Source organism: Ovis canadensis, chromosome 7 (genome assembly GCF_042477335.2).
Source record: "Ovis canadensis isolate MfBH-ARS-UI-01 breed Bighorn chromosome 7, ARS-UI_OviCan_v2, whole genome shotgun sequence".
In the NCBI taxonomy this organism is placed as follows: Eukaryota; Metazoa; Chordata; class Mammalia; order Artiodactyla; family Bovidae; genus Ovis; species Ovis canadensis.
The window spans coordinates 103099568-103120113 of NC_091251.1; the positions used below are offsets into that span (position 1 = coordinate 103099568).

A 20546-nucleotide genomic window follows, 5' to 3' on the forward strand; every position below is an offset into this window, starting at 1 on the left:
CGGTTAATAAAATTCATTCCTGAGAGCATCCCAGGTCTGAGGTGGAGTCCGGGAAGGTCATGAATTACCTTTACAAGCAGAGAGGAACCATGCAGGGTATTAAAAGAAAGCAAGACCAGGAGCAGAAATAGCCTTGTGGGGCTCCTGGCCTCCAAAGTCACCAAATGGCTGGGATCTTACTCCACCCCTGCCCACCACTCTCCCCCAGAAGCCAGAGTGAACAACCTCAGCTGGGCTCCTCTTCTTCAGGACTCTCAGCTGCCTCCCTCTTACATGGCTGACATCATCTCTGGTCCTCCCCCAAACAAGTGGGTCTTTCTCTGGTCAGACAGAGTTAGCTTCCCTCTGCACCCCCAGACACAATGGGAAGGCCTCAGTCCAAGCTCTGAGGGAAGATATTTGAAGGACAGGGGAAACAAAGGATCCGGAAATCAAGGATTTTTTTTTCTTCTCAAGTTTGTAATTATGCATATCCTGCAGGATCCGCATAATGGGTCCAATTCAGCCTCGTGGCCTTGGCCTTGCCACAAAATCGCTGTGTCCCTGGAAGAAGGTCAGTGCACAACATGATGAGTGAACAGGAAGCCTCCTGCAGATAATAGCGACTTAATTTTTTTCTTTTTTTTTAAATTTCGGGGATGAACTTTGCTCTTTCAACTTGCCTGCATTCATTTGCAAATGTATTCTAAGCACACCCACACACTTGAAAATGCACATTGGCCATGTCTCTGAGACAATCTGTGTAACAATTTTAGGTGACAGCTAAGCTGACATCTACATTCCTCCTGAAGTCTGAGGAGGCAAAACACTAAGTTAGGAAAATTCTGTGCAACAAGCCCACCTCAGAAACACTACTGCTAAAGCACAACATGGGAATAAAACATACCCGGGTGTAGATCCATTTTCAAAAACATTTCTTTGAGAGAAAAACATAAAGATTCCATTTTGATTTGAAGAGATCCATCAGAATCTTTTTTTTTTTAAAGCACTTTGGTTCCTCTCATGGTTTAACTTCAGAGTTCAGCAAATGAGTTTTCAATTAAGTCTTTCTATTGACAGTTTTCGCCATATAATTCAGACCGATCACAACACTCTCAAACTAGAACAATATTTCCAACGTGTGAACAGTATTCCTATGCTAATTTAAATCCAAAGTGTAAGTGTTCCACGGGCTTCCCTTGTGGCTCACCTGATGAGGAATCTGACTGCAATGCAGGAAACCTGGGTTCGATCCCTGGGTTGGGAAGATCCCCTGGAGAAGGGAAAGGCTATCCACTCCAGTATTCTGGCCTGGAGAATTCCATGGACTGTAGTCCATGGGGTCACAAAGAGTTGGACACGACTGAGTGACTTTCGCTTTACTTTAAAGTGTTCAACATTCAGTTCAGTTCAGTCACCCCAGTTGGTGTCCAACTCTTTGCAATGCCATGGACTGCACACCAGGCTTCCCTGTCCATCACCAACTCCCAGAGCTTGCTCAAACTCAACGTCCATTGAGTTGGTGATGCCATCCAACCATCTCATCCTCTGTAGTCCCCTTATCCTCCCAGCATCAGTCTTTCCCACCATCAGGGTTTTTTCCAATGAGTCAGTTCTTCACCTCAGGTGGCCAAAGCATTGGAGTTTCAGCTTCAACATCAGTCCTTCCAGTGAATATTCAGGACTGATTTCCTTTAGGATGGACTGATCGGATCTCCTTGCAGTACAAGGGATTCTCAAGAGTCTTCTCCAACACCACAGTTCAAAAGCATCAATTCTTCTGCACTCAGCTTTCTTTATGGTCCAACTCTCACATCCAAACATGACTGCTGCTACTGCTGCTGCTGCTAAGTCACTTCAGTCGTGTCCAACTCTTAGCGACCCCATGGACTGGAGACTACCAGGCTCTTCCGTCCATGGGATTTTCCAGGCAAGAGTACTGGAGTTGGGTGCCATTGCCTTCTGCATTCAAACGTGACTGCTGGACATTAAATGTTCTAATAAAAAAATCTAAAGAGAATATATTGAAAGTGAAAGAGGAGAGTGAAAAAGTTGGCTTAAAGCTCAACATTCAGAAAACTAAGATCATGGCATCCAGTCCATCACTTCATGGTAAATAGATGTGGAAACAGTGGAAAGAGTGTCAGACTTTATTTTGGGGGGCTCCAAAATCATTGCAGATGGTGACTGCAGCTATGAAATTAAAAGACACTTACTCCTTGGAAGGAAAGTTATGACCAACCTAGACAGCATATTAAAAAGCAGAGACATTGCTTTGCCAACAAAGGTCCGTCTAGTCAAGGCTATGGTTTTTCCAGTAGTCATGTATGGATGTGAGAGTTGGACTATAAAGAAAGCTGATGCTTTTGAACTGTGGTGTTGGAGAAGATTCTTGACAGTCCCTTAGACTGCAAGAAGATCCAACCAGTCCACTCTAAAGGAGATCAGTCCTGGGTGTTCATTGGAAGGACTGATGTTGAAGCTAAAACTCCAGTACTTTGGCCACCTCATGAGAAGAGCTGACTCACCTGAAAAGACTCTGATGCTGGGAAAGATTGAAGGCGGGAGGAGAAGGGGAAAACAGAGGATGAGATGGTTGGATGGCATCACTGACTCAATGGCATGAGTTTGAGTAAGCTCCAGGAGTTGGTGATAGATAGGGAGGCCTGGAGTGCTGTAGTCCATGGGGTTGAAAAGAGTCAGACACAACTGAGTGACTGAACTGAATTGAACTGAAAGAGAATATTTGGGCTTCCCAGGTGGCCCAGTGGTAAAGAAGTGAAGTGAAGTCACTCAGTCATTTCTGAGTCTTTGCAACCCCATGGATTATACAGTTCATGGAATTCTCTAGGCCAGAATACTGCAGTGGGTAGCCTTTCCCCTCTCCAGGGGATCTTCCCAACCCAGGGACCAAACCCAGGTCTTCTGCATTGCAGGTAGATTCTTTACCAGCTGAGCCACAAGGGACGCCAAAGAATCCCCCTGCAAAGGCAGAAGATGGGGGAGACTTGGGTTCATTGCCTGGGTCAGAAAGATCCCCTGGAAGAGAAAATGATAACCCATTCCAGTGTTGTTGCTTGGATAACCCTGTGAGACAGAGGAGCCTGGTAGGCTACAGTCCATGCGGTCACAAAGAATAGGACACAACTGAGAACACACTCACACACACACATGTGCACACACACATACACAAAGAATATGTATCAACATGGCTTGAGCCAAACTGATCTTAAGTCAGATATGTGAATTTCACATTGGCCTTCACCAAATTTTAGGGGTTTTAACAGAGGAAACAACTTTTACAAAAGATTCAAGAGGCATGATTTTACATGCCCTTTCATTCCTAGCATCATCACATCCAAGGAACTGGTGCCCATTCTCTTTCCTATATATGTGTTTATAGAAAGGCTCTGTCAGTCAACTGATTTTATCCATATTTTTCTGAAAAAGATCACATAGCCCCCTTTTCCCAGACCAACCACAAAGGCACTTACTTCACATTCTGCTCTAGTTGAAGTCCAAAAGAAAGTCATCTCCTTGATGGATTTAAGCATTTCTGGACGTGTTTTCCCTTCTAGCTGTTGCTGCTAGTTATTCAGTCACCCTTGGTATGCATCAGTGGTTGGTGAACAAGAAATTAAGTAGCCAGGTCACCAGGGTGGGGACAAACCACTCTCTGGCTCCTCTAAGTCCCCAGTGCAGCTTCTGGCATTTAAATGCCACAAAAATAAGAGATTTACCACTACTGACAGTCTCTTTGTCCCTTCCTTTCCCTGCCTACAACCTTCTGCATTTTAATGAAGGCAAATTGCACATTCTCCTGCCAGGCTAAAATCCAATGCCCCCTTGGCTTTAGTCTTAGGTGGCACCGCTTAAAAGAGAAATTCTTTTGTGGGGTTTGGGGAGGGTTTTTTTTTTTTTTTCATCTCTCAGGAAAACTGTGGAGGAGCTGAGAAGTAGGGACTGAAGGAGGGGAAAGAGTGTCCCAGGGAACATTTCTCTCCCTACGGACTCCCCTGTGATTGCTTCTTTCCCAGCTTCTCTTTGCAAGCCAGGATGTTAACGTAAAGGACAAGCTGGTGGAGTAAAGCTCCACTTTTTTGCTTCCAGGAATCCAGACACTCATCAGTCCTCCTCTGTCAACCCCCCACCCCCACCTATTTCTCTGAGGTCAAAATCATCCTTTTTCTTATAAAAGGATATCAGTAGAGAGGCTACATGGGACGAGTCCAAGACACACATTTCCCCTTTTTTTCCTGATACAAAGATTGGAAAGTGCTAGGCGTTTGCTAGAAGCAAATAGAACAGATGTAAGGAATAAATTGGGAATAAACTGAGAAACTACAGTCACATTACAGGTAACAGTCTGTTTCCATGGGTGATGCTTACGTGCCTTGGAAGAGGGCTGAAGTTAAAAAATCAGTTTCCATGGAAACTTTGTTGTGGTGGAATGTCACACCCTGCCTGCATGCATGGGGCTGTAAACTTTGGAGGTAAAGCATTGTGGCTACCACAGAACATGCGCTTAATAAATGGCCTGCCCTATTAGAGGTGCTCCCCTAGACCAGCTTGATTCACTCTCAGTCTGCCTCCACATAGAAAGGAGGGGGGGCGGTGTAGATGTATACTTATGAACACTTGCTCCTTGGGAGACTATGACCAACTTAGACAGCTTATTAAAAAGCAGAGATAGACATCACTTTGCTGACAAAGGTCCTAATAATCAAAGCTATGGTTTTTCCAGTAGTCATGTATGGATGTGAGAGTTGGCCTATAAAGAAGGCTGAGCACCGAGGAATTGATGCTTTTGAACTGTGGTGTTGGAGAAGACTCTTTAAGAGTCCGTTGGATTGCAAGGAGATCCAACAAGTCCATCCTAAAGGAGATCAGTCCTGGGTGTTCATTGGAAGGACTGTTCCTGAAGCTGAAGATCCAATATTTGGGCCATCTCATGCGAAGAGCCAACTCCTTAGAAAAGACCCTGGTGCTGGGAAAGATCGAAGGCAGGAAGAGAAAGGAGGGCAGAGAATGAGACAGTTAGATAGGACCACCTATCTAGACATAATGGAGAGGAGGAGAGAGGAGCCTGGCCTGCTGCAGTCCATGGGGTTGCAAACAGTCAGACACGACTGGGCGACTGAACAACAACATGGCTGATTCACAATGCTGTACAGCACAAACACAACCCTGTAAAGCAATTATATTCCAATAAAAAAAAGAAAAAGCAAGAAAGTTAAACAAGAGATTCTTTTTTTTTGTAAGTTAAAAAAAAAAAGTGGAGGGAGGGAAAGAAAGGGGGGGAAATATTTTAGAAACTTGATATTTAGAATAACCGTGCCTGCTCTACCGAAACCCTGGTGTGTTCAAACAGCAGAAAGCTGTTTTCTCATAGTTCCAGAAGTTCGGAGACTGAACTCAGAATCGTTGGGCCAAAGTTAAGATGTCAACAGGGCAAGGCTTCCTCCAAAGGCTCGAGGAGAGAATCTGTCCCTTGTGTCTTCCAGAGTCTGGTGGCCGCTGGCATTCCTTGGCTGTGGCCTCCTCACTCCAGTTCTCAGGGCCAGCATCTTCAAATCTCTTTCTGTTCTGCCTCCACACTGCCTTCTCTATGTGAGCAACATCTCCCCCAAGTCCCTCTTATTTATGTATGGTTATTCTGTGGACCCACCCAGATAAATCCAGCATGATTTCCTTATCTCAAAATCTTTAGCTTAATCAATGAGCAAAAATCCCTTCTACAAATAAGACAAGGTTCACAGGTTCCAGGGCCTAGGACCTGACGTCTTTAGGGCCCACTATTCAGGCTATCACACCAGGAAAACTCAGTATTACCCAAAGAACAGAGCCAGCAGCAGCGACTCCAAGAAGTCTCAGTCTGCTTCTATCATGGTGAAGATATTTGCTGTAAAACACGGCACCACTGTCGTGTAACGCCTGCAGTTAATGTGTGTGATATTGCTGACATAGCACAAGTATCAGAACCTTTTGGATTCAAATTAAAACCTGAGCTGCTCAACAGCCTCCAGGATGGAAGCCGGGGAGATGTCTGCATTATCTGTGTTGAATGGCCTGAAGCCTCACTTCTCCTGCAAGCCCCCTGACCTGGGCTCTACCAACCCCTCACTGTTCCTTACTGTAAAACACAGCTTATGTGAGGAGACCCAAGAAGGAGCTGGTCTAGTCGGTGAGGCTAGTTGGGGTAATAGGGATGTACCCAGCAATCCTTTACTTGGTAGGTTCCTTGATGGGCAAGAGAGTCAAGAGAGGGCTCCTGGATTTTTTTGACTTTTTATTGGAATATACTTGCTTCACAATGTTGTGTTAGCTTCTGCTTTACAGCAAAGTGAATCATCCATCCATACATATATATCAGTTCAGTTCAGTTGCTCAGCCGTGTCCAACTCTTTGTGACCTCATGGACTGCAGCACACCAGGCCTCCCTGTCCATCACCAACTCCCAGAGCCTACTCAAACTCATGTCCATTGAGTCTGTGATGTCATCCAACCATCTCATCCTCTGTCATCCCCTTCTCTTCCCACCTTAATCTTTCCCAGCATCAGGGTCTTTTCGGGTATGGTGGTGATGGTGGTCGTGTCCAACTCTTGCGACCTCATGGACTGTAGCCCGCCAGGCTCCTCTGTCCATGGGATTTCCTAGGCAAGAATACTGGAGTGGGCTGCCATTTCATTCTCTAGATCTTCCCGACCCAGGAATCGAACCCAGGTCTCCTGCATTGCAAGCAGGCAGATTCTTTACCGACTAAGCTATGAGGGAAGCCCTCATACATTTCCAATGTATACACATATCCCCTCTTTTATAGATTTCCTTCCCACTGAGGTCATCACCGAGCACTAAGCAGAGTTTCCTGTGCTATACAGTAGGCTCTCACTAGTTATCTGTTTTATACATAGTAGTATAGGTGTATGTCAATCCCAACTCCCCAGTCCATTCCACCTCCCCTTCCCCCTCTTTGGTATCCATAAACTTGTCCTCTACATCTCTCGTTCTGCTTTGCAAATAAGTTCATCTGTATCATGTTTCTAGATTCCACGTATAAGCAATATTATACATTTGCTTTGCTCTTTCTGACTCACTTCACTCTGTGTGACAGACTCTAGGTCCGTCCATGTCTCTGCAAATGACCCAATGTCATTCCTTTTCATGGCTGAGTAACGTTCATGGCAGCACTATGTGCAATCAGGCCACGGAATCAGCCTAAATGCCCAGCAACAGAGGAATGGATGAAGACAATGTGGTACGTCTATACAAGCGTCCTTGGATTTATCACCGTTTTCTTTGCTGCCCCACGGCTCTGCACAGTCCTCCAGGGTACTTGGGTCCCTGAGTTAGAAACACGGGCTGAGGCGGGCCTGACCCTACACGTCCAGCCTCACATCTGCTGGGAAACCAGCTAATAGACTCTTTCTGCAGAGGAGAGTCCCACCTCCACAGAGCTCAGTTAAATGTTCATTCGTGGAAACAGACGGAATTAGTAATGAATGTCTGAGCCGATGTTCTCAGGCCAAAATTATGCTTTCAACACATTTCAAAGTTGTCATTTCTTGATTTGTTCTCTAGTAACATCAATAAATCCCCTGTCCTTAGTACAATGCAAGGCTGGCACAAGGATGAGGCAAGGGAGGCACTCACTGTGGGTACAAAATTTAAAAGAGAACTTAAATAATTCAGTAATTAAATCACATTTTAAATGCAACATTTAAAAATATAGATTCAGCCAACTGCAGCCTATAGGCTAGCTATCTATTTCTGTACACAGAGTTTTACTGGAAAAAGAGCTAGGATTAGGGTGAAGTACGGCAGTCATGCAGGTTTTAGTTGGATTTTGTCTTTCGTCTTTAAAATGCTGACATTTTGTTCACTAAGGATATTTTTGCATTGTTTTTTACTTTTTCAAATAATTTTGGCTTTTAAATTTATTTTTTTATTACAATATTTTTCAAGCCTAATATTTTCCAAGATAGCTGTTTTTCTTAAGACAACCATTATATCTTGATACAGAGCACAAATGTTTTATATATATTTCCCAATTTATCACAGAGAATAGTAAAAAGATGTACTTAAGAATCCAGATTGAATAAAATTAATCTTTACCACTTTGCCAAGGATATTAATGAAATTAACTTTATTTTTTACTATATGTACACAGTAGCCATAAGTTTATTTGCCATTACTTTTATACTATTAATACAAATGCCAATATAATAAAAAAGGCAAAAAGCATCTTAGACTTCTTATGAAAATATTTTTGGTCCTACACATCCCTTGACAGAATCTTAGGAAGACCCAGAGATCTATAGATCACACTTTGAAAACTGCTGCCTTAAAGGATAAGGTTTTAATGATTTAAAGGTTAAAACCATTAAAGGTCAAAACTATTATCAATAACAAGCTAAGATCCTCAGTCAGATGGGGGCAACAGAATTATGACTAACTCCAAAGTTAGCTTTGCAGAAACAAGCCATGAAGAGTCAAAGCAAATTGATCCATCTGTCGTATAACCAGTTCTGAGCAATCAGGAAATCTTTAAAGCTCAAGGTATGAACAAGATGTGAAAGAATCTGAATGCTTTGAAAATAGTGATCAAGCCGGCAGGGCCCTTTTAGGGCAACTGAGCGGAGGAACCCCCACCCTGTCCTTCGCTTCTTGCCTCAGTTGTCTCCTGGGAACGAGGCAGCAAAGGAAACTATCTCAGTAGCAGGAAGATCGAGGCAAATATAGCACACAGAGCACCCCTAGGCTGTTCAAAGGTCCTGGGGCCAGTCTGCCTGGTGGGAAACCTCTCTCTTGCCACTTCCTAGTATATAACTGTTGGCATTAATTCCCAAACCACTATCTGTCCCAGTTTCCTCATGGGTATTACAAATATAATATTAAATACCTTCCTCCTATGACCCTTGTAAAGAGCTCATGAGATGATGCAGAAAAGCACGGAGCACAGTGCCCAAAAGAGTAAATATTTAGTAAATGTAGCATTAAAAACAAACCTACTGGGACTTCCCTGGCAGGCCAGTGGCTGGGACTTCACCTTCCAACACAGGGGGTTTGAGCGTGATCCCTGGTTGGGGGACTAAGATCCCACAGGCCTCACGGCCCCAAAAAGCAAATGTAGAACAGAAGCAATACTGTAACAAACTCAACAAAGACGTTTAAAATGGTCCACATCAGGAAAAAAAAAAAAAAACTTGAAAAAAAAAAAAATCCTTCTGTCCCAATTCATTGCCCGGTGTTCAGTAACTTCCCGCCACCGGCACAAATGCTCAGCCCATTGTCTTATTGGTGTTAGGTGTTCTATAAAGGTTATATCCTCCCTCCAGCCAGATTGGGAAGCCTGTCTGGACCTGTCATTTCATCCACGCTGCTTTGAGCGTCATGTGTTTTTCATCAACAATTCACCAAGAAAAATGATGCTTAAATACTAAGAAATATACCAATGTGCAAATCATTATATAGAAATGAAAATGTTATATGATAGAATCATGCTTGATATCGGCTTAAAATTGTGTTTAATGATGTTGAAAGTGAAAGTGAAATCGCTCAGTCGTGTCCGACTCTTTGCGACCCGTGGGCTACCAGGCAAGAATACTGGAGTGGGTTGCCATTTCCTTCTCCAGGGGATCTTCCCGACCCAGGGATCGAACCCAGGTCTCCCACATTGCAGGCAGATGCTTTAACCTCTGCACCACCAAGGAAGCCCTCAAATGCAAGAATCCAAGTACTAACATCAAAGATTTCAAGGGAGGAAAGGAAGCCAGGTTGAAAGAAGGGGGAGGAGGCGGTGGGGGCGGGGGGCGAAAGGGGTGGCCTTACAGACGTCTCCTGCCACCTACAGATACCCAGGCATTATGGGACTTTTCCCTGGGCCTCCAGAGAAGGGAGGACTGGAACTCGGCCCTACCAGAAATCAGACCAGACCAGAACCAGAATTCGAGTTGCCTCCCAAGAGGAGGTGATCAGTCTCCAATCCTCAGCTCAGGCTGAGGGCCCTTTGACCAGATTCCTGTGTCCAGAACCAGGGGACTAGAAAAACAGGGAGGGATAGGAAGGGTTAAGGAGAGGAAAGAGAGAGGGAATGGGAGAGAGGTCAATAAAGTCTCCTGTTCCTTACTGGTCAGGGCACTCTGGCCAGTTGTCCGCGTCAGGAGGAGACCAGGCACAAAAGGGTCCCAGTTGTGGCCGCTGGGTCTGGTCCATTGGCAGGCAAGCTGGCCCCTGAGTACCCCGAGTGGACAGGATGTCAGCTGCAGTGAAGAAGAGTCCCACCAGAGTCGCCATTTGTTGCAGGAAGAGGGAACCCTTCCCGGGCCCGAAACTGGGCTCTGGTCCAACACTCGGAAATAAATTGTCCGAGGAGACACATGTGCTGACAAAGCAAGAGATTTTATTGGGAAAGGGCACCTGGGTGGAGAGCAGTAGGGTAAGGAAACCCAGGAGAACCGCTCTGCCACGTGGCTCGCAATGTCGGGTTTTATGGTGATGGGAAAACCCATGTGAAAAAGGGATAGTTTTAAAAAATCCAAACTAGCAAAACATTTAATCCACCAAGAGAAAAACATCCCTTTTTCTAGGTTTCTGTGGTAGACAAAATGTTTGCTCCCCTACAAACATGTCTACGTCCTAATCCTCAGAACCTGTGACAGTGTCCTCTTACATGGCAAGGGACTTTGCAGAAATGATTAGGTTAAAAAACCTGGAGAGGGGGAAATTATCCTGGATTATCCTCGTGGGCCTAACATCATCACAAGGGCCCTTAGAAACAGGAGAGGAAGGCAGAAGTCAGCCAGGGGACGACCTGACGACCGAAAAAAAGCACAGACAGAAGCAACACTGCTGCGTTTGGAGACTGAGAGGCCACATGCCAGAAACACGGGCAGCCTCCTGAAGCTGGAAAGGGCAGGTGAGCAGAGGCTTCCCCAGCGCCTGCTAAAAGGAAGCAGATCAGCAGCTTGACTGCAGCTCGGTGACATCCACGTCAGACTTCTGAGCCACAGAATTACAAGACAATCAAGCCATGTGGGCTCCTATGTATAAAACAGACAGCTAACGGGAACTCCACTCGGTGCTCTGCGCTCAGTTGCTCAGTTGTGTCTGACTGTTTTGCGACCCCATGGACTGTAGCCCACCAGGCTCCTCTGCCCATGGGATTCTCCAGGCAAGAATCCTGGAGTGGGTCACCAGTCCCTCCTACAGGGGATCTTCCCGACCCAGGGATGGAACCCAGGCCTCCCGCATGGCAGGTGGCTCCTTCACCGTCTGCGCTCCCAGGGAAGCCCACACTCGGTGATTCCAGAGCACTTTGCTGCACCCATGCTTGGCGATCTGTGGTGACCTAAACGGGAAGGAAATTCAAAACAAGAGGGGATATATGTATATGTATGGCTGAAACTGACACAGCAGTGTAAAGCAGCTGTGCTCCGATACAGTCTTTTTTTTAATGTGGTACAAATATACAGTGGAATACTACTCAGCTGTAAAAAAGGATGAAACCATGCCATTTGCAGCAACATGGATGCAATTAGAGATTATCACACTAAGTGAAACAAGTCACGAAGAAAGACGAACACCATAGGCTATCACCTCTACAGGGAATCTAAAATGTGGCACAAATCAACCTACCTACAAAACAGAAACAGACTCACAGACACACAGAACAGACTTGTGGTTGCTAAGGGGGAGGGGAGAGAGAGAGGGAGAGGGAAAGACTGGGGGTTTGGGATTAGCAGATGCAAACTGTTAAATTTAGGATGGATAAAAACAAGGTCCTACTGTACAGCACAGGGATCTATATTCAATATCCTGTGATAAAGCAGAATGGGAGACAATATTTTTTTTAAAAAAGAATATATAAAAATAAGCATATGCTGCTGCAAATCTTGTTATAAATAATTTCAGACATAGTACGTAAATAAGTTGTGTTGGTTAAGCCACCAAGTTTGTGGTAATTTGTTACAATAGCAAATAGAAAGCTAATACAGTCCCGAAGGTTATCCCACATCCCCCCTGGCAAGCTTCAGTGCCCAAGGAAATAAGTAGCCAGCTCACCAGGGTGGGAACTAACCAGTCCCCTGGCTTAACCCAGCTTCCCAGTACAGCTTCTGGCTGTTCAAATGCCACAGAGTCAGAGATTTGACCATTCACGACAGTCCCCACTCCTGAAGATTTGGATTCTTAAGGTCTGGGATACAAGAACATCCACATGTAACCGGTGACTCTGATAGAGATGGTTAGCAGTCCACACTTTTAGAGACATTCGTTTCACTCAGAGGGAGCTTACAAGTTAGGTGCTGAGTAAATACAATTCCAATCTGTAATATATAAATCCATATGCATCCTTCCAGGGAGAGGTGAACAGCCAGAAACAAAGGTAAAAGGCTAGAAATGGCCCAGAACACATAGATCCTTCCACATGGTGCAGAGTTAAGCCCAAGGAGACCTCCGCCTGCTGTCTCCCAGGCAGCCAGGCTCGAGGCCCTGGCGCAGGCACAACAGAATCCTGGCAGCCCCACAGACCTCTCTTGGGAAAGCATCCCTGGGAAGCACAGATCTCCATCCCAATCCTCCCCAGCCCCTCACCGGGCCTACCTGTCCCCCCTGCTTCTTTAGGAGGTGGTGATGAGCTGGCCCAGGGTGCATCATCTTCAAACTGAACCCAGCCGCTGATGGCTGAGACCAGGTCAGGTGGGCGCTGCTCGGGGCTCCCGGGAGGGGAGGCTGCTTCAGAGATGAGGCCCAGCTTTTCAGAAGAGTCATCATGCTCTGAGTGGGAAAGGTCCTGAGAGCCTCCATCCAAGGCATGGTGCTCCCCGGAGGAGCTCTCTGACTGGTCTGAGGAAGAAGACGCTCCTGGGAGGTGCTCTTTGGGGCCCCCTGAAACAGATATAAAAACTGCCATCACCTCACAGGTGGAAGGTCACTCTTCACGACTGTCTCTCAGACGAAAAAAAAGAAAAGGCAACAGGTAATCAAAGGACTCACCATGACAGGGTGTGAGAGCAAAGAGACAGTCATGCCCACCTGCTTCTGTGCTGAAGAAGTGTTTTCCTAAAAATGCATGAAAACTATACCCTAGGATGTGGTGCTGGAGAAGACTCTTGAGAGTCCCTTGGACTTCAAGGAGACAAACTAGTCAATCCTAAAGGAAATCAATCCTGAATATTCATTGGAAGGACTGATGTTGAAGCTGAAGCTCCAATACTTTGGCCACCTGATGCAAAGAACTGACTCACTGGAAAAGACCCTGATGCTGGGAAAGATTGAAGGCAGGAGGAGAAGGGGATGACGGAGGATAGATGGTTGAATGGCATCACCGACTCTATGGAGATGAGTTTGAGCGAACTCTGGGAGATAGTGAAGGACAGGGAAGCCTGGCATGCTGCAGTCCACGGGGTGGCAAAGAGTCAGACATGACTTAGTGACTGAACAGCAACAAAGGTTGTCCACAGCAGTCTCCATGCAGGCTAAGACTGGGAGTCTGGCCTGGTTCACTATTCTTATCCTACCATCTACTTCAGTGTTCGGGGGTGGGGGTGGCGTCACACACAAAAAATTGTCGCGAAGGCCAAGCAAGAAATAGAACTAGGTCAAATTGAAAAGCAAAAGGCAATAGGCATTGGTGGAGAGTGTGGCTCAACAGGCGACTAGTCTGGACTAGTGTACAGTCCAGAGGACATACATTTGTGGGCCACCACATGCAAAGTCTGGACTAATGTCTAGTTCAATATGGCACAGAGACCCTTCCTCTACCTTTGTTTCACTTTATTGGTCCTAGAACAGTTAACAGCCTTCAAATATTTGTTTTTAAATAATAGAATTGACCCCAATTGTGGTGGTGATTATGCAAATCTATACAGGTGTTAAAATTCATCAACTGTAGACCAAAAACGGTCAATTTTACTGTATGAAAGCTTCTGAAAAATAAATGTACTGATATGAAACTGCTTTCTCCCATCACTAGCCAAACAAACTGGTCCACTTGAATGTAATCAAAGCCTATAGATGAGAGTTATCCCAAAGAAATAAAAGGCAGGCCATATACATAATTTTAAATTTTCCAGTTCAGTTCAGTTCAGTCGCTCAGTTGTGTCTGAGTCTTTGCAACCCCATGAACCGCAACACGCCAGGCCTCCCTGTCCATCACCAACTCCTGGAGTCCACCCAAACCCATGTCCACTGAGTTGGTGATGCCATCCAACCATCTCACCCTCTGTCGTTCCCTTCTCCTCCTGCCCTCAGTCTTTCCCAGCATCAGGGTCTTTTCAAATGAATCGGCTCTTCGCATCAGGTGGCCAAACATCAGTCCCTCCAATGAACACCCAGGGCAGATCTCCTTTAGAATAGACTGGTTGGATCTCCTTGCAGTCCAAGGGACTCTCAAGAGTCTCCTTCAACACCAGTTCAAAAACATCAATGCTTTGGCACTCAGCTTTCTTTATAGTCCAAATCTCACATCCATACATGACTACTGGAAAAACCATAGCCTTGACTAGACGGACCTTTGTTGGCAAAGTAATGTCTCTGCTTTTGAATATGCTGTCTAGGTTGGTCATAACTTTCCTTCCCAGGAGCAAGCGTCTTTTAATTTCATGGCTGTAATCACCACCTGCAGTGATTTTGGAGCCCAGAAAAATAATGTCAGCCACTGTTTCCACTATTTTCCCATCTATTCCTAAATTTTTAAATTTTCCAGTAGCCACATTTAAAAAATGAAAAAGAAACAGGCGAAACTATTTTTAATAATGTATTTCAACTCAGTTTGTTGAAAATGTACAATTCCAACATTTAAGTGATAAAAAATTGTTAATGAAACATTTAACTAGGTCCTTGAAATTTAGTGTGGATATTTCACATTTCTTGAAGTGAAAGTGTTAGTCACTCAGTCATGTCCAACTCTTTTGACCCCATGGGCTGTAGCCCACCAAGCTCCTCTGTCCATGAGATTTCCCAGGCAAGAATACCAGAGTGGACTGTCATTTCCTTCTCTAGAGGCTCTTCCTGACCAGGAGATCAAATCCCGATCTCCTGCATTGCAGGCGGATTCTTTACCATCTGAGCCACTGGGGAAGCCCAGTTTATAGTGCGTCTCAACTCAGACTGGCCATGTTTTAAGGACTCCGTAGTCACATGGCTAGCAAGCTGGACAGCACACCTGCAAACCCTGCTTTTCAGGTGCTGTAAATGAAGCTGGGGTGATTCAGGTGGCAGTAGCAGTGGAACAGAACCAGCTGACAAGGCTCTGTAAAAAGCTCCTGCATCCTGCCTTGACCTTCATCCTCAAGCACAGTTCCACAGAAGTCAACCTAGCCACCTTCACCATGATCACGGGTGACAATTACTGAGTTCTCTGCATATGCCCGTCACTATCATAAGTGGTTTTTTATATGTTAATCACTTAATCCTCACTGCCACTCTGAGGTTGGCACTGTGATTATCCATATTGCTCGGATGAACTACCACCCAGAGAGGTAAACAAATCATCCGCCCAATTATCCACATCCATGATGGAGCCAGGATTTCAGCCCAAGGGACCTGGTTTGAGTGCCTGTCATTCTTTTTGACAACTATCCTTTGAAGACTGAGACAGTCTGAGTGGCTGTTGAGAGCAATAACCAATAGACTGAGTGTAAAGTACCTGGTAAATAGGAAGTCTATGTTCAGGGCTTCCCTGACAGCTCAGCTGGTAAAGAATCAGCCTGTAATGCAGAAGACCCCTGTTCGATTCCTGGATCATGAAGATCCCCTGGAGAAGGGATAGGCTACCCACTCCAGTATTCTTGGGTTTCCCTTGTGGCTCAGCTGGTAAAGAATCAGCAAGCAATGCAGGAGACCTGGGTTCAATCCCTGGGTTGGGACGATACCCTGGAGAAGGGAAAGGCTACCCATTCCAGTACTCTGGCCTGGAGAATTCCATGGACTCTATATTCCATGGACTTGGTAAATATGAAGTTTATGTTCATTGGAAGAAAGCAGCTAATACTTCTGGGTTTTCCAGGTCTTTGTTTGGGGGCTCTGAGGTTCCTAAGATGCTTCCTTTGAGCCTCTAAGTGAAAAAAATCTGCATCTGAGGAAAGTGATAAACTGACTTTTTCCTTATCAATATCCCACTGAGGACTTCCTGGCAGCACAATGGATAAGAATCTGCCTGTCAATGCAGAGGACATGGGTTTGATCCCCGGTCCGGGAAGACTCCATATGGCATGGAGCAACTAAGCCCGCATGCCAGCACTGCTGAGCCAGCTCCTGAGAGCCTGCACAGCACAGCTACCCAGCCTCCGTGCTGCAGTTATGGAAGCCACTCGCACCTAGGGCCCGTGCTCCGCAGCAAGACAAGACACCACAGGGCTAAACCTGCATGCTGCAGGCTGATTGAGAGAGCGGCCCCCGCTCAGCGCGCCGAAAAAAGCCCGTACAAAGCAACCAAGACCTAGCACAGCCAAGAAACAAATAAATAAAATGTTAAACAAAAGATTCCCTGGAAAGACCGCTCCAATAGAAGCCACAACACACAAGTGTGGTCCTTCGTTAATTTCTTCACGGAGGCAATGAAAACTCTCCTTACCCTCAGAAGGGACGGGAAAGAGTGGCTCCTCATTGAAGGAGACCCACTCGGACTGGTGGGTGGCGATCACATGGTCCAGGGTCGTCATGCTAGGAAGGTGCTGGGCATCTTCACACTGCAGGCCTCAGGCAGACCCCAGAGCAATGTCTGGGGCTGGGTGGGGGTCTGGAAGCCCAGTGGATATGGGCCTGGGGTCTGTCGTGGGGTCTCACGGAGAGCAGCACGCAGAACGCGGACAGAGTAGCCTCTATTGCTTTTGGCTAATCTGCCAAGCAGAAATCTGTTTAAAAAAATAATAAAAATTAAAATGGGATAACCATCACATTATAACCAGTCCACACAGATCTGGGCTTGCCACAATGTCCACCAGGAGACCCGGGTCATTTCCAACCTATTTCCCTTTCTCTGTCCCTGTCTTGTCCTCACTTCTCATGTAGAAATATCTTCCATGAGCATGGAGATCTCTGCGTGTACCTTCATATCAGATTAACAAATGTTGTTGCCGTTGTTGTTCAGTTCCCCAGTCGTATCCAGCTCTTTGCGACCCCACGGACTACAGCACGCCAGGCCTCGCTGTCCCTCATCGTCTCCCAGAGTTTGCCCAGATTCTTGTTCGTTGCATCGGTGATACCGTCGGACCATCTCATCCTCTGACACCCTCTTCTCCTTCTGTCCTCAATCTTTCCCAGCATCAGGACAGATTTACAAATAATCACACACATTTTAGCAAACAGGTTCTCAAATGTTCCCAATTACTGTATTTTGGAAATAATTTTTATCTATAATATAATACCATCATTGTAAAACTAATATCAACATTTTTCAAAGAGCTTTCACTTTTCTTTACCAGATGGCAAAATAAAAGCATGTTCTTTCCTATTAAATCAGCGTGGTTTCTTGCCTTAGGCAGGTAGCTCTTTGCAAGCCTGATTTAAACCTTTGGCAGAAACCCAACCATCTCCAGATGGTATCTCCAAGCACAATTTACCAGTCAAGAAAAACAGAAATGGATTTATTTTGTTCATTTGGAGTAAGGGAGTAGGGCATATTTGCTTTAGTGGAAAATGTGAGTTAAAAAAAACACATTTGCATTTTAGGTCAATTTGAATAAGCATGTAAAAGGGTAGCCTGTACTCACGGTGCAATTATGTTCCATGGAAGGATACTTAATAGACTTCTAATATTGTTTGTACTATTAATGCTTTTTTTTTTTTTTTACAACTGGGACTTTTTTTAAATTGGAACATAATTGCTTGACAGCGTTGTGTTGGTTTCTGCCATACAACAATGTGAATAAGTACGCGAGTGTCTCCATGAGCCTCCCTCCCACCACCCCCATTCCACCCCTCTAGGCTGTCACAGAGCACTGTGTGTTCAGCTCCATGTTATATAGGCAACTTCCCACCAGCTATCCACCTTACACACAGTAACGTATATATTCCACGCTACTCCCCCGATTCGTCCCACCCTCTCCTCTTCCCTGTTCTCTTGTTTGTGTCTCTATTCCTGCCCTGCAAATAGGTTCATCTGTACCATTTTTGTAGACTCTATATATAAGCATTAACATATGATTTTTTTTTTTCTCTTTTTGACTTACTTCACTCTGTATCACAGGCTCTAGGTTTATCCACCTCACTAGACTGACTCAAATCGTTTCGTTTTATGGCTGAGTAATATTTCATGGCACATGTGTACTCCAACTTCTTTATCCATTCATCTGTCGATGGACATCTAGCTTGCTTTCATGTACAGGCTATTGTAAGTAGTGCTACAATGAACAATGAAGTACACGTGTCTTTTTGAATTTTGGTTTTCTCAGGGTATATGCCCAGTATTGGGATTGCTGGGTCATATGGTGGTTTTATTCCTATTTTTTAAGGAATCTCCACACTGTTTTCCATAGTGGCTGTATCAATTTACATTCCCACTAATAGTTCAAGAGGGGAATCTAACTCTTGATCTTGCAATGAATTAGTAAAATCTGAAAATGCAAAATTAATGTAATTAATTAATCCCCAGAGTTAATACAAAATTAATGTTTCCACATAAGAGCTACTATCCACCTTGAACAGTATCAGTTCTTATTAACTGGATACTCAATATCCATTTTAGTCTAGAACAGTTTAACTCATAGCCTTCTAGCTGGCACAGGATAGAAAGAAAATGTTGAAATTTTACTACAGGTTATCACCTGCAATAAATATTCTCTGCTGAGGATAACCAGAACAGAAACATTTAATAGCTTTTGCATTTTTGGTAATTACAGCAATTAATTTTGGTGCATGATACTTACTAAAATTAAATAATATTTCTTATAGAATCTATAATTTTCAGAAACCTATTTTCATACCATTCTTTGATTCAATCGATACTGTAGTTGGGTAAGACAGGTTATTGCCATAATTCTTTCACAGATGAAGAAATCTGGCTGAGGGAAGTTAAATGACTTATCCAAAGCTTCTGTTGTTTTGAGGCTTTTGTATGGTACCCTAAGATTCCTAAGATGTGTCCTCCAGGTTTCTAAGTGGGAGAATTCACATATCCTAGGATAGTGACAAATAGTCTTCCTATTCCACAGTAAGAGGCCACCAAAAATTAATCAGGTAGGGTCATCACAAGCAAGTGTGTCAAATGCACCAAGCTAGGAAGTGATGGAGGCAACACTGAGCCCAGGTCTTCTGATGCCAAAGCACTCTGGTCTTTGGGTCACAGCCACAGAGAAAAATACTGCAAAATATATATATACATACAGACTATTCCCCAACTGAAGCACTTTACAAACATCAATTCCAATAGAACTATAGTGAAATGATTGGTGAAACTCCTCACTGGACATCTGCGAGGGAATCCAAGCTGTGCAGAGAATTGAAAGTTCTCTTTCAAGTTCCTCTCCTAAGATCCTTACAAGTCATGGGACCAGACATGTGCAAAGAGCCTGGAGAATGACTGCTTCAACCAGATCTCACCAGATAACCATGTAGAGCTCACAGACCCAAAGAGCTGAGTCTGGTGGACTTCCTCCATAAGCCTCTCTCCATCCCATCAAATGCCAGCATCACTCAGTGTGGTAATGGCTGCAGGCCAAGTTAAGACAGTAAAACTGAAGAGTCAGATTCCCTCTCTCCAGCAACCGCAGCGTGTAAACGAGCTCCAACAACGACTGCCACAAAGCCACAGTACAAGTCTGCATGCTGACACATGCAGCCTCATAGCTCAATGGGGGAAATATCCCGCCCATGCCGTGATGATGCATCCCACGAAATTCACGGGTGAAAGTGGGTAGGTAAGGGGACGCAGAGAAAGAGAGGGAAAAGGGTGAAGATAATGGATAAAACAGCTAGAAATTTTAGAACTCAGAGATTTTAAAGACCAGCAGTCCAGCTTTCAACTTCCACAGATAAAAAAACAAACAGATAAAGAAACAAAACAAAACAAAACAACCAAACCTAAGGCCCAGGGAAGTCAGGCAGAGCAACAGCAGAGGCTGAGATAGGCCGGGGAGTCCCACCATCTGGATTTGAGTCACGTATAGTCTGTAAGCCTCAGCTCACCCTGGTGCAGCAAGAGAAACAAAACACATCAATATTGTAAGGATGAAGTAAGATACTAGACATCAAGTGCATAGCACTGGTGCTAAAATGCTCTGTAACATGGGTGATGATCATAGCAGGTGTTTCCAGAAGGCTTACTGTGTGCGCCAGGCTCTAATCCAAACTCTTTAAAAATGCCAGCTATGGCCATCAGTGCTGTAGGTAAACAGCTTGTACAGTGGTCCACTGCTTACTAGTGGGAGTTCTGAGATCAGAAAGCAAATTTCATGAAACCGCCCCATTTCCATCACTGACCCATTCAGATTTTAGTGATTTCCCTTTTCAACTCCTTCTTAGAGCAGTTCTCTCAGATGTTAAGTGGAGTCAAGCACTCAACGCCCTCTTCCTAGATGCAAGCGCATTCTGGCTGAGAAACCAAGACACCTACTCAGAAGTATGAACA

General features: G+C 44.9%; 1 protein-coding gene across 3 annotated transcripts in view; it reads right to left on the minus strand.

Annotated features, from left to right (window-relative positions):
• STON2 (stonin 2) overlaps positions 1 to 20546 on the minus strand; it is a 174082-nt gene that overhangs the window by 114707 nt on the left and 38829 nt on the right. For all 3 annotated transcript variants that reach the window (XM_069595225.1, XM_069595224.1, XM_069595223.1), the window contains exons 2-3: positions 16554 to 16833; positions 12581 to 12865 (exon numbers count right to left, since the gene is read on the minus strand). In XM_069595225.1, the coding sequence (XP_069451326.1) occupies positions 12581 to 12865; positions 16554 to 16641 (373 nt within the window). In that variant the 5' untranslated portion in view covers positions 16642 to 16833. The remainder of the gene's footprint in view (positions 1 to 12580; positions 12866 to 16553; positions 16834 to 20546) is intronic.